The 15392-nt window shown below is 38.7% G+C and overlaps 1 protein-coding gene across 3 annotated transcripts in view; it reads right to left on the bottom strand.

The window, feature by feature from the left end:
• SCUBE2 (signal peptide, CUB domain and EGF like domain containing 2) overlaps positions 1-15160 on the bottom strand; it is a 55741-nt gene extending 40581 nt beyond the window's left edge. For 2 of the 3 annotated variants that reach the window (XM_089523463.1, XM_089523461.1), the window contains exons 1-4: positions 15048-15160; positions 11712-11837; positions 9413-9547; positions 616-741 (exon numbers count right to left, since the gene is read on the bottom strand). In XM_089523463.1, coding sequence (XP_089379589.1) covers positions 616-741; positions 9413-9547; positions 11712-11837; positions 15048-15090 — 430 coding nt within the window. In that variant the 5' untranslated portion in view covers positions 15091-15160. The remainder of the gene's footprint in view (positions 1-615; positions 742-9412; positions 9548-11711; positions 11838-15047) is intronic. The other variant, XM_089523462.1, reaches the window with a different exon arrangement.
• Between the last annotated feature and the right edge of the window lie 232 nt (positions 15161-15392).

A 15392-nucleotide genomic window follows, 5' to 3' on the forward strand; every position in this document is an offset into this window, starting at 1 on the left:
ATTACTTTTAGTTAAATGGTTTGCAAAATGCATTGAAAAACAAGTATCACAAGTCTTCACCAAGCAGTATTTCTCAATATTTGGTTTCTCTTAGTTGAACAGCATGGGCAACTAACAGGAAAATTCTCTACATGTCAGCTCTGAATTAACTCCAACTAAATTCAGTGGGTCTTTCTCCCAAGTAAGTAATCACAAGCTTGCAGCCTACTTTTTTTGTACTAGAAAGTCAAATTAAATTACAGTGCTGGACACAGATAGTTTTTAGATGACACCAATCAATTAATACATGATAGCACAGATTAAGATCCTATTAAAATGCTATCAAGGTGAAGGGCTGTAGTGGTGACCTTTTATTGATGACAATGTCTTGTAGAATCTTAGAAGATCAACAAATGTATGGTGGCATATTCTTGGTACAAGGAAAAGCCTATCATTAAATCTATTCATCTTTAAATGGCCAACAAGGCTCTTGGTTGGGTTTTCTCCACCAAATATTTTTTTCAATTAACATGGTCCTTGCAGAGGAACCCCCAAATTAACAATCAGCAATAGAAATGCCTGAATTCTACTTGCTCACTTAGAGAAACCATTAAGTATATGTAAAATGTTGCATACAACTACAGTCCCTCTGGTTTCTGGCCAGTTCGAATCCAGGTCTGCATTCACAAGACACGCCTCCTTTTGGTGCTTCCTTGCAGATATGAGCACAGCCATGATCTTTATTCATACAGCTCAGACCTTCTGCAAGAATAGTAAAAGAGATGCATCAATGTTCTCTGTGCCTACAGCAGATCATGGTGGCTAGATATGAACCCTACAGTATTTCGATAAATAGAAGGTAGTCTTGAAACCATCTACTTTATTTGAACAAAAAGATCTCAGAATAAAATTTATATGGCAAAAGCTTAATATGCCACATCCCTGCTAAATCTGTTCTAAAAAAAAATTAATCTGACACTTTTTAAGGAACACAAAATAGCAGAGATGAGAGTGTGACACAAAAGCATCTTCACAATTTTATTGCAAAATAAGCAGAATAAGTAGGGGGAGGAGGTAAACAGGCAGATAAATATACTAAAGTCTATTCATAGCAACAGCTAGACCACATTGCACCACATAGTACTATGAATGTTTTAAATACAGTTATCTTTCCTGTACATATATCATTAATAATCCAAAGAGGGAAACCAGCTGACAGAGCTAAGAATGCGAGTAAAGCAGTAGATCATCACTGTCACCCAGAACTGCAACTAGATTTTGAAGAGGAAACTGGGTATCCAGAAAGGCTTGCTCACACCCTTGACAACTGTGAACATGCTAAAATACAGACTTTGGCCTGTTACAGACAGTCAAAATAAAGCTGCTTCGAGTCACAGTGGAGGTATGGTGTTTCAATGATGCATGCGTCCTAAGAGTCCAGAAGCCGCACCAAAGCCACACTCCAGACTGGAGCGTGGCTTTGGTGTGACTTCTGGACTCTTAGGACGCATGCATCATTGAAACACCATACCTCCACTGTGACTCGAAGCAGCTTTATTTTGGCTGTCTGTAACAGGCCTTTGTGTCCAAGCCTCAAATGATGAAAGCAACTGAAATCCAGGTTTCAAATCAAGATGTTTTTTGTTGACCTTTTCTAACACTAAGCTCTTGCCAATGTTTCATTGTTTCATTACTTGATGATATCTTTGCAAGGATAAAAGCAAGGCTAGTTTCCATCTCTCTCTCTCTCTCTTTCTCTCTCTCTCTCTCTCTCTCTCTCTCTCTCTCTCTGTGTGTAAGAGAGAGGGATGGGAGACTGACTATCTGGGTGGATTTATTACAGCACTGTCTCCTTATGGCTTTGTATTTCCTATACAATCTTCTAACTACAGAAGTAGCTCCAAAGCTAGTGATATTTAAAATATCTACAAATATAAAACAGTACAAAAAATATAGTACTGATACATCATTCTCTTTGGGGCCATTTCACACTGTATATAGGAATATATTTCCAGGGTGGCCAAATATGTCAAAGTGATGCATGCCATCACACTTTAAAAGGAAATGCAAAAGTCAACAGGGCTCTGAAGGATTTGCTCCAAAGGCATGCATTTTGTCATCATGTTTTATGGCATTTGTGCAGCACATACACTACTCAATATACTAGAAACATGTCCACTATATGCCAAATTAGGAGTAATTAGACTGTGTGCTTTTTTCATGACCCTGGAATATAGAAGAGACTGGAATAGATTCAGAGGATGAGGAAACATGCAGTGGTACAAACAGATGAGGTACCAGCATCTGCAATGCTCTAGGGGAGGGAAGAATAAAAATCAACATCCCCTGAGCCTTAATCCAGCACTGGGCCAGCACACCCTTCTCAATGATGGGCTCCACAATTCATGGAGTTGATATGCTAGTGACAGCAGCATGCCTGGCAACAGGAGCTCTTGAAGAGCTGGAGGAGTATCAGACTCCAGGCCAGTGGCCTGTCCCTTTAAAGCTTTCTCATTTTGCAGGAAGGACTGGGAGCTTCAGGACTGGAGCATGAAAGCCTTCAGACTGGTCTCAGACCCTGTCAGAGCAAATCGCCCACTTGGAGCTCTCCTAAGTGCTGCAACACCTGGCCCTCCTGGCTGCCCCAAGTCCGTGCTTCCCAGCACGCTTCACCCTCTTCAGAAATCAGCCACATGAAGTGCTACTCTAAGTTGTGGAAGCAACATATTACTCATTATCTTTTTGTTTTCCTTTTGACTAACAAGGCCCAAATTTGCATGTTTCAATGGAAGCAAGGTAAACGCTAGTATTTTTTCAGACTCAGTAACATTTACATTGTTGCTGTAGGAGTTGTTTTTAGATCATCCTACTTCATAAATGCTGAGGAAGGTTTTGTTTTGTTACCCTACAAACCTTATTGGGGGGGTTAGACTTTTCTCTTTAAGTTACAGTAACATATTACACATTACTCACAAGTAGCAAGTAACCATCACTCATAAAAACTGAGAAGTAAAGGATCAGTTTTTGAAAATATTATTTTAAACTCTGATCTAGCAAGGAAGCGTGACATGTCCTTTTTATTTATTTTTGCTGCACTGTGAACTTTACTGATCCTAATTTTTTGCCTGAGACACAACGATCCAACAAAATGCTGCTGAGAGCTCTGCTTCAGCTGAATGTCTCAAATAGAACCCAAAAACCTTATCTGAAAGGGCAATACATTAGTCCACATTAAGGAACAAAACACAATCTTCAAGGTCACTTTGCTTTCCTGGAAGCAAAGAGAGGATTTTTTCACACACAAACCAATTTGTTGGTGAATTTCAACCTGTTGCTACATCAAAGCCTCACATATATTGTACACTACAGTACCTATCATGGATTATAGGAAAAGTGTGAATCAGGTGAAATCTGGTTGGGTTTATAGGCAAGTGCTTGGATTTATCTGCAGATTTGCTCCTCACTAGATTTCACCCATATTTATTGATTTATTTATTTGCTACAGCTTTATTATTACTCCAAGAAAATAAACAGGAGTTGGCAATGCGTCTCTGAAGTTCTGTAACATTTTAATCAACCATGATCTCTTCTTAATGCCCTCCCCCTTTTTTCCCCCAATAGACTTCCTTGAAGAAGGCAGCTTTCAGTAACAAAGGAATGGTTGCTATGTTGCTTCGATTATTCTGCTCTACTGGCTTCTTGATTCCTTTCCCATAGTGAGAAAACCAACAAGACAATGATGCCTCCAACCCACCAGAATACACAAAAGATGTGAAGAGCTCCAAAAGAAAACTTGCAATCACTATTATGCTGTCAGTCAGGCTTTCTGCAACACAGAACACCACAAATTAGCCTTATTAACTCTAGTGTTTTGTGGCATTTGGAAGCTTCAGCATGCCTTGTGATCTGTCTGTTAACTAAGAGGTGTTTAAAAAGCATTAAAGAGAATTAACAGTTCAGCTTCTGCTAACTGTGTATCTTCTTTGTGCACATCCAAAATCCAATGGAAACATCATTCATTCAGGTACATTGACAAAGTTCACTAGACTCAGTCTTGAATTACTGAATTGGTACTTGCATAGTTCTGCTTATGAAGAAAATCTTGAACCGTTATCTGAAAACTATGGTGGGAAAAGAATGCATTCCAACAGATAACATTTAATAATATGTACATTTTGATTAGTTAAATGTACTTTGAAAAGCAGTTGCTTAAATATAAAGGCTGTCATTTATTATAATTTTTCATTATTCATGTCAATATAAAACAACAAAAACAACAGAGATGAAATAAAATACTTAAAACTAATATTAGAACAAAACCTTAAATTTTTGAAAGACATATATCAGCGCTTTGGATGACACACTGCTATCAGGAAGAAAAGAACCATCTGCTAATATATATTAAGTCCCTCTTACAAACTTGGTCTTCTGCATAATGATTTAAAAGTCATGTTTCAGCCAGCTAAACAGAAATATAAGAAACAAGACAGAACATGATAAAAGAGAGACAACAGGCAGTAAGAAGGGAATACTATGTTTGTCTGTAGCAGTTGAGCCAGGATAATGATTTTGCAAAAAACAAACAGTCATGCAATCATACAAGTGGCCTATTTAGACTCTTAGGAGTTCATTTAGCAAGAAGATGACACACAGTTTCTGCACTGAGAATATTCAGGCACTGGTGTTGGTATCACCGTAAGTAAGTGTTGCACAGTGTTGACAAGAGTTCAAGCTATGTCATTTTGAAGATCCTTGAGCAAAAGGTTATTAAAATACAAATATATAGGAAAACAGAAGTTCTAAATCAGTCTGGCACTTGACTATCATAATTCCTGGGACTTAAGCTCTCATCAATGTCTACACAGACAGAGGGAACAGATATTTTAAAATACACAATGGAAATGTCAAACTTTATTCTTTGGAAGATTAACATCCACCTAGTATAATTCAGCATAAACTGGGCAGCCATATCAAATCAAAACATGTAATCCACAATTCACCTACTATAAGGGACATTGCTAGGCACTTAAAGATGGGAGGGTACAGATAAATAGAATAGATACTGGATAACATTTGCATGCGCTAATATATGCTTATATATGAAAACTAAGACATAATTAGTTGGATTTATTCTAATTTCACAAATGGCAAAGCCAGCCAATTAATTCACTCTCAGATAATCCCAAACCAGCTGATCATCTTCAATTACAATTAATTTGCAAAGACTCTGGGCAAAAAGAACAGGTTGAAGGCATCTGTTTTTTAACGCATTCTTTTTTTTTTCAGAGGTGAAGGAGGCAGAAGTAAGGAAGAGCAGGAGAGAGAGGAGGAGCTGGAAATAAAGCAGATTTGGGAAATGGGAATAGAGACAGAAGAAGAATGAAAAAAAGGACCACAGTGTAGAAAAGATAGAGGAAGCCTGGAAAGAGAAAAAGTAGGGGGAAGGAGAGGAGGAGATTGATGCAAGGCATGTGCTTCTTTCCTGTCCTCAGCCCCGCAGTTTTTATGGTTGTCTCTTCATGATGGGGACTTCCACCTTCCCTCCACCAACCTTTTAAGACATAGACAGCATTTCCTATATCCCACAATACGGGATTGGGAGACTTAGAAATATTTTTTAAAGCAAAAAATCACATAACCAGAATCAAATGCACACATGGAAAACCTCAAGAAGCTCCTGTCCCAATTATTTAACCGTTTAGAAAGGCAATGAACCTATTTTCTCTTTCTTACCAACTCATTCCTCTATATTCATCTTCCTTCTTATTTCTCCCTTCTATCTCCCTCCCTCCCAAAGCAAAAATATTCTGACACCAGTCACTTAGGCTTAATAAAAGAGTTTCCATAGGCTTCAAAGACAGCTTTCCTTTTTCCTCCAAAGCCCAATTTCACATTCACCTATATACAGGATTTCTAAAGATTTCATGGATTTAACTATATTTTCTATATTGGTCACTTAAGAAACTTGCAGTTGCACTTTATATGCCTTGCATTTGTATGTGTATGTATGCATACATATGTGAGTATATGAATTTATAAAAACACACTTGTTTTCACTTTAATTTCTCATGCTATAAAGGAAGGCTCGTCTTTTAGCCCACTTTCTTTCCTTATCAAATTAAATACTTTCTTCAAGCACAGTTTCTTTATTTATCTTAAATCTTTGCAAACCTATAATTTTTGGCTGTTTTAAACCCAGTGAACCCACACTATCTAATCACAGCTTCAGGGAAAGTCCCTGACTTAAAACTAACACTTTCAGGTTATTACCCCAGGGGTATATAAAACTTTCGTTCATCAAAGTTTCCCAGTGGGCATCATATTTCATTTCTGAACACATTAAAACTAATTGCTTTAAAATATGTCTCCTTCTCCTAACATTAAAGTCACTTGGGATAACTTCACAGGAATGGGAAGTGCTTCTGTTCTTCCTTAGAGAATCTTTTCTTCCCTGAAATAGAAACACTTCCAATAGTAAAGGGATGAACTTCTGTTTGCTTGCAACGTCATCCCAGAAATCTTATGGACAGTCCTAGGTGTCATCTGAAACCATCACAGACATATCCTAAATGGAATACCTAGAATCTATTTCCATACTATTTAAGACTCTGACCATGCTGACTTCTTGATTTGAACAGACCAGCTTTTCCTCCTCCTTTTCCTCCTCTCCCCAACTACTTTTTGTAAGAACCAGCCTGATGAAGAGATCCGCATATCTCAAAAACCTGTACACTATCTTGTGATAACTGAATCAATTTAATAAAAGTATCACTTTAATACAGATTCAGGACTCTGCTGTCGCTAGCTTGCTTCAGCCTTACACCAGCATAAAAATAAAATGCACAGATATAGGATGGGTGACACCTGGCTGAATGAAACTACGTGTGAAAGGGATCTAGGAGTCCAAGTAGACCACAAGTTGAACATGAGTGAACAGTGTGATGCGGCAGCTAAAAAGGCCAATGCTATTTTAGGCTGCATCAATAGAAGTATAGTGTCTAGATCAAGAGAAGTAATAGTGCCACTGTATTCTGCTCTGGTCAGGCCCCACCTAGAATATTGTGTCCAGTTCTGGGAACCACAATTCAGAAAGGACATTGAGAAACTGGAGCGTGTCCAAAGGAGGGCGACAAAAATGGTGAAGGGTCTGGAAACCATGCCCTATGAGGAACGACTTAGGGAGCTGGGGATGTTTAGCCTGGAGAAAAGAAGGTTAAGAGGTGATATGATAGCCCTGTTTAAATATTTGAAAGGATGTCATATTGAAGAGGGAGCAAGCTTGTTCTCTGCTGCTCCAGAGAACAGGACCCGGAACAATGGATGCAAGCTACAGGAAAAGAGATTCCACCTGAACATTAGGAGGAACTTCCTGACAGTAAGGGCTGTTCGACAGTGGAATGCACTCCCTCGGAAGGTGATAGAGTCTCCTTCCATGGAGGTCTTTAAACAGAGGCTGGATGGCCATCTGTCAGGGATGCTTTGAATTGGATTTCCTGCATGGCAGGGGGTTGGACTGGATGGCCCTAGTGGTCTCTTCCAACTCTATGATTCTATGATTCTATGAAAAACATCTTCATAAAAAAGTCACCAGGTTCTACTTTCTTCCTTTTGTTGTTAGTTGTGTGCCTTTAAGTCATTTCCAACTTAGAGCAACTCTAAGGCAACCCCATAATGGGTTTTTCTTGGCATTATTTGTTCAGAGGTTTGCCTTTGCAGTGCAGCGAGAGTGTGACTTGCCCAAGGTCACCCAATGGGTTTCCATGGCTGAGCACAGATTTGAACCTTGGTCTCCAGAGTCATAGTCCAACATTCAAACCATTATACCATGTTCTCTCTCTAGAAGGACAGTTCACAGCAGGTAGGCTTGCCAAAATGAAAACTGGAGAGAACTCCTGTATCTTTAATGATTGCATAAAAGGCGAAAGATTTATACGATCTGAAGAGAAACCTGAGTATGGTTACAAAACGCTATAAATAAAATACAAAAGGAGAAAGCAAAAAATAGAGATAACCAAAATGGATAGAAAAAGTCTCTAATGTACAGATTAGGGGAAAAGTTGTTACTTGTATGGATATCAATATACCGAACAGACTTACAAGAAAGGTCCTATGTAAGAATTCTTTAATAATGAACTAAATGAAGTATATAGTTATACAAAATGTAACAAAAGATATCGCAGAAACTATACACATAGGGAAGTAATTTTTAGTTAACAAAGGGAGCAAGTTTGATATGGATGTACAGTCTGTCCTTGCCTTACGTGGGGGATCCGTTCCAGAACCCTCCGCGTAAGGCGAATTCCGCCTATGCTTGAGCCCCATTGGAAATAATGGGGCTCGTGCGCGGCGGTGCGGCAGCACGGGCGCGCGCGCCCATTCAATTGAATGGGATGCGCCGCCCCTTCCACCCCGCGCGCGCCCCGTGGCTTGAGCGAGTATGCTCAAGGCCGCGTATGGTGCGCCTGCGTATGGCGCGGGCGCACTGTATGTGATGTATGTGATGTATAGATATGTATTGTTCTATATGTTTTATGTTTTTAATATTACATGTAATAAAATTCCAATAAAGAAAAAAATGATTGCATAAAGAAGGAATTCCAACACGTGTTGCTTGTCATATAATCAGGTAACAGGGAACACCTGCTGAAATAACCTCTTCTACACAACCATTAAAGGTATAGGAGCCCTCTCCAGTTTTCGCTATAGCAAACCTAACAGAAAATGGTGGGTTATGGTAAAATAAGATTATGTCATTAGCCTATTATGAGCAATCCTGGCTATTCAACTCTCAAACCCCTGCATGGTACCAACACAGCTGTTCTCTGACTTCCAAAGATGTGCACTGGTAAGGACCTGAGTCCTCTTGTGACTCCCGAGTGCCTTTTATCAGTTTCCCTTAATATTAATCTTGTCCACGGTGGTACCCAGTTTAAATATAGTGTTGAATACAGAAACCACCACAGAAGTCTGGAAGCTGTTCTGGGTTAAAAGCTGGGGGTTAGATATCCAGAATACAAATCAGGCATTTGAGAATTGTTGAGTGGATTTCCAGCATACCTAGCAGGATTTAAAGACTCACATATAAAGCTTTACATAGGAAAACAGGAAACAGTCAGATCACTGGTCCATTCAGCACAGTAGTCTTGATGCAGCAGATTGCCCAAACTGTAGACAGGAATTTTTCTAGCCCTATGTGGAATGCCAGGGACCAAACCTAGGACCTTCTGTATGCAACCCATCTGTTCTACAACACAGCATTGACTGTATTCCTTTTTACAACAGGACTCAAAAGGCTGATATGTAGAAGTACATTAAGTAAAAATGATCACTTAGCAATCACTTAGCAAATATACTAGAGAGCTTGATTCAGAATTCTTTGGGAAGTAGTGGAAAGAGACACCCAAGTTACTTGTTAAAAGGAGATAGGTTTTACCTTCTGAACGGTGAATGCAGGTATGTTGGTTATCACTGAGGAAGAATCCATCATTACAAAAACATTCATAGCTGCCCACTGTGTTGACACAAACATGTTGGCATCCTCCATTATTAAGCAGGCACTCATCTGTATCTGAAAAATAATAAGTGGAAGATTGGTAGTACTCATTTTTGGTCATCAAAACTGCACAGGAGATGTTAGATTTTTAAAAAAGCATTCAACATGTTAGATAGTTAGTCTTACTTTGCATCTTATGGAATCCTGGGATTTGAGTTTGTCGTGGCACCAGAGCTTTCTGAGAGATGGGCTTAATATTTCACAAAACTACAAGTCCTATAATTCCATAGCATTGAGCCAGGCAGTTAAAGTGGTGTCAAACTGCATTAATTCTGCAGTGCAGATGCAATACTGGACTCTGTGATACAACACAATCCAACACTACAGATATTTACATAATTTAAAAAATATTTGGACAAGCTTAATTCATGATTCTTAGGCCAGAAGCCGTGCCAAAGTCCCGCTCCAGTCCTAAGGACTGGAGCACAGCTTTGGCACAGCTTATAGCCTCTTAAAATGCATGTGTCATTTAAACAGCATACCTCCAAAGTGACCTGAAGCAGCTTTATTTTGGCATGTCTGTTTGTACCCTATATTTAACTTTCTTTTATATGAAATAATAAATACAAAGATTGGATGTACAAAGTATTGCAGTGTTACACTGGATATTGTGCAATACTAGTTAGCAGCTGGTTAGTCTCAAGGAAACAGGCAAATAACAGGGGGAAAAGTTCTTATGTCAGAGAATTATCTGGGAACCAAGAGCGAAGAAAACAATTTGCTATGTAAGGTCTAGTAACTTGATGCCACAATCAGTGGATCCTTTTGTAGATACTGCCTGCACATTTTCAATCATACAACAAAACACAAGAAAGAGCAGGGGGCTTGTTTTCTTTTTTAAAATGAAAATTGAGCTTACCAAGAATCTAAATTGCATGCAAAAAAGCTGGACACAACTCTTGAGTGGCATGCTACTACAAGCAGCTGCAATTCTGTAATGTATTTCTCCCACAAAATATCTTTGTGAAGGATAATAAGAGGAAGATAGAATGAATGAGATTAATTGAATCTCACAGAGAATAACTTGGAAAAAGAATCTAAACTTCCCATGTCTTGAGTGATTATTTAAATCAGACATAATTTCTTAATAAAACAAAACAAATTATACTTTGCCTTTTCTTCCTGGTAGAACTGTCCAATAGCTTTTAAAAGGGGTTATTACCCTGGGAAAGGGACATATGTAGGGAAAGAGCATAGGAAGTATGGGGACTGAAACATGGTGCATTTAAAAGTTTCAACCCCATATCCAAATAAGAACTTGGCTATCTGCCATTAAAAGCTCAGAATCCTTGCCCCTCCTCCCCAAAAAATCTGATAACTCAACTTTTAATATGCATAAAATTTCCATGCATTATGTGACAGTGAAGTGATTCCATGGAGGATAAAAGATAATCAACAGTAGTTAGTCATGTGGGTTATGTAGGTCTTAATGTCAGGAAGAGTACTAGGGTTGGCATTGTGCTTGTGGATCTGGTTGGCCACTGCAACAAAACAATATCTGACAGGACAGATGCAGAAAGAAGAATAGGTGGCCCTTCAGATATTGGACTCCAGCGCCTAACATCCCTCATCACTGACTATGCTGACTACAAACTGCAATCCGTTAACATCAAGAAGGCCACATCCATGAGACAGGCCTTTGGTTGCCCACCTGTAAGGCTGACCTTTTATCTGATCTGGCACAGTTCTTCTTATGTTACATTTACATGAAGAACATTGCTTGGACCTTGAGATTGAATTTGAGGATCTTTTATATCCTTCCAGTCCACATGTGTGACCATCTGCACCCATAGTTGAGAGCCAAAGTGATGTAGTGGTTTGAATGTTGTACTACTATACTGGGACACCAGAGTTCAAATCCCCACTCAGCCATAGAAACCTACAGGGTGGCCTTGAGCAAGTCACACTCTCTCAGACTCAGAGGAAGACAAAGAAAAACCTCCTCTGAAGAAATTATGCCAAGAAAACCCCATCTTACACATGTGAAAGTGTAGGATCTAAATCCAATTATTAGTTCCAACCAGAGCAGAATAACTGAATTAATTAATACATATTAAGTAAACACTAATGAAAATCTCCTTGATTCAACAGGTCTAGCAATGGGATTCAGATCTATATAATTTGGTGGTATTCAACATCAATGCTAGCACATTTTGTTAAAAAAAAAAACCCTCCTTACCGAGACAATTATGGCCATTCCGAGCCAACATGAAGCCATCATAACATGCACAGCGATAATTGCCTGGAATGTTGAAACATTCATGCACACAGCCTCCATTGAAGTCATTATCACATTCATCAATGTCTGGGGAATAAAGCAAGAGATAATATGATGGTTGCCTGCTTGTTTGCTGCAGACAGATCATGACAAGATGATATTACCCATATGCTAATAACAATGGCTGTTACTACTGTTTATTCAGAGGGCAAGAGTGATTCAGATTTCATAGAGTACTAACAATTTCTTATTATAAACAAAATATATTTGCCTCCTTCTATACTGGTCTCTTATCTTTTAATTTTTTCAAAAGTGCAGATGGGAAGGTCTTGCACCAGAGTCTGTTACTTTCAAGAGTGAATGTGGTGCCAGAGATGGAGAAGAGATCATTGCTATTTTCTTATTACCATTAATAATCCAATGAAACAAATTAACAAGAAGTTCAAATCTCTTGATAGCCTAAGAAAGTCAAACAGTGACACCCATTGCATCTCAGAGTGGATATAATTCCACAGGGTGGGTGCTGTAGTTACACCTTATTAGAATCATAGAATCAGAGAGTTGGAAGAGGCCACAAGGTTTATCCAATCCAAACCACTGCCATGCAGGAAAACATAATCAAAGCACTCCCAACTGATGGCCATCCATCCTCTGTTTGAAAACCTCCAAAGCAAGAGATTCCATCATGCCACTGGACATGAGCTACACTCCTAATTTGGTATCATTTGCAAATTTGATAAGCATAACCTCTATTCCATCATCCAAGTCAATGATGAAGATGTTGAATAGCACTGTGCCCAGGACAGAACCCTATGGCACCCCACTGGTCACTTCTCTCCAGGATGAAGAGGAGCCATTGGATCTGTTCCATCAACCAACTACAGATCTCCCTAACAGTCATATTGTCTAGCCCACATTTTACCAGCTTGTTTGCTAAAATATCAAAGAGGACTTTGTCAAAGGTTTTTCCGAAATCACAATACGCTACATCCACAGCATTCCATTCATCTACCAAGCATGTAATTCTATTGAAAAAGGAGATACAATTAGTCCGGCGGCACACCTTGTTTTTTTTTTTTAAAAAACATCTTGATCTTTCCTGATCACAGCATTTTTTCTAAGTGCTTACAGACTGTCTAGTTAACGATCTTCTCCAAAATTTTCTGCCAGTTCTTTCAATGCTCTTGGATGAAGGTCATCTGGCTCCCTCCAGCCACCAGAAGCTTCCTTGAGCCATCATCAAAAGTTCTGGTACAGAATTATGTATAAAAACAAATCCATTGCCATACTAAATTATCACTGAAAACCAGCACAAACATGGAAATATTAAAAATGGTCATATCCAAAGACTTTGAGTCTCACTCATTTTTATCATGCAGAAAACTGGAATGAAGTGATTAGAACAAAGCTGGGCAACAGACAAGCCCATAGACAGAATGCCCCCCACCTGTTTTATGGCATTTCATGCCTCCTTCCACTCCCAAATTTCACTGATGCTTCACTGCTGCTCCACAGCTGAAATTTGGCAGTCTATGAGCAGGACAACCAACAGGTTCAGGAAGGCAAACAAAGACCTCACCTATGAAAGCCATCTACCCCTGGGTTAGAAGGATGATCTGGGTTTCGTTTAGGTTATTAATCTGAATAGAAGTCCTTGTTTGGCATAAAGGTGACCTCATTGGTCACAGAATACCATTTAACAAGCAGGTTAAAATAACTAAAATTGAATTGTTTCTAGGAAAAGGTGGGAACTAGGCATATGAAAATTGAGTTTTTTATATTAAAAAATGTTTCCTGTATCATAAATCGATGAACATTTGCTTAAAAACAAATTAAAGAGTGTTAATTCCCCTAAGTTTTAAAGAAAGGTCACCCCAAAATCAAAAATTCGTATTACAGTATTAGTGTATCTGAGAGATATTATGTAGTCTGGTATAATAATAATAATAATTGTTTTATTTATATACCGCTATTCCAAAGATCATAGCGGTGAACAGCAAGTAAGCTAATTAGCAAGTAAGCTAATTTGCCCCCAACAGTCTGGGTACTCATTTTAGTGACCTCGGAAGGATGCAAGCCTGAGTCGAGCTTGGGCCCTTTTGCTGGTCTTGAACTCGCAACCTTGTGGTTTCGAGTAAATGGCTGTATATATAGTATAATTGGCTATACTGGTATACAATATACACAATTAAATTCATTTATTCCTAATTAGAATGTATATATTTATAGAACTCTCAACAGCACTTCATAGTGAATCCTTTCTCTTAACTCACTCTAAAAAAATTCTGTCCTTGTGGAACAACAATGAATCAGATGGACTTCTTCTCTTTTATCAATTACTGGTGTAATTTTCTCTTGTTGCTGTTTTCTCTGTTTGCTTCCATTCTTTTATTAGCTACTTCTACTTTGTACAGTTGTTTGGTTTATTGTTTTTATTGATCTTGCTGTTAGCCACTTTGAAGAGTTCTCCCCCACCAAAGATAAAAGTGGGATATAATTAAAATAAATAAATAATAACTCTCTGAATTTCACATAAATATTATCCAAGTACTGGAACTTTAAAGATTTTTATTACTTCTAAAAAGCATTTTGCTCATACATTACAAATACATCTATACAGCGTAAGAATATTCAACGAACCCTTATCAATTTGGATGTTTCTATGGAAGATCCTGATACACGTCTTGTTTCTCTTGTTCTATAAACCAGCTGTAAATTATCCACTGGCTTGAATTATAGAGCTAGAGGAGACCGCAAGGACCATCCAATCCAACCCCCTGCCATGCAAGAATACAGAAAGCACCACCAACAGATGGCCATCCAGCCTCTGTGTAAAACCCTCTAAAGAAGGAGGCACCACCACTCTCCAAGGGAGTGTGTTCCATTGACAAACAGTTCTCACAGTCAGAGTTCCTCCTAATGTTTAGGTGGAATCTCTTTTCCTGTAGCTTGCATCAATTGCTCCGTGTCCTAGTCTCTGGGGCTGCAGAAAACAAACTACAGCAGATTTCAGGATGCCCTTCTTCTAACTATTAATCACCAATTATTATGCACAGTAAGCAAAAGAGGACCTAAACAGCACTTTTAGTGTCAATTGAATACTGGCTGAAATGTACTATCCTCTGAAAAGAAACATCTGACTGCTATAGACTGAGCTTCATGTGCACTCTGTATAAGAACTGTGCTCTGTCATGTACAGAAATAATGTTTCCTTCTTTGCTGATATTTACTCAGTCAGTCTTAGCCAGTAATGTGGAATAAACACACCAATCGTATAGAAAGCCACAATGCACATACCCTCACATATTTTTCCGTCTCCACTGTAGCCTGGCTTACACATACACTTATATGACTTTGGTGTATTCTGACAGATTGCATCTGGGTGGCAGTCATCACTTCCTTGGGCACACTCATCAACATCTGTGAAAAGACGAATCAAATATGCGAGACAGTGAAACTATGTACCAACAGGGACCTACAAGACATCCATCCATCAATACAATACTTGATTTTACAATCATAAGATGGTTGTGTGTGTGCATATGTGCCTTTAAGTCACCTGTCAATTTATGGTGACACCATGAATATACCTGTAAACAATCAGGTTTTGTGCTGTAATGCACATCATCACCATTTTTCTTT

This window comes from Sceloporus occidentalis, unplaced genomic scaffold (assembly GCF_023333645.1).
Source record: "Sceloporus occidentalis isolate IW3139 unplaced genomic scaffold, rSceOcc1.0.p SCAF_4, whole genome shotgun sequence".
NCBI lineage: Eukaryota > Metazoa > Chordata > Lepidosauria > Squamata > Phrynosomatidae > Sceloporus > Sceloporus occidentalis.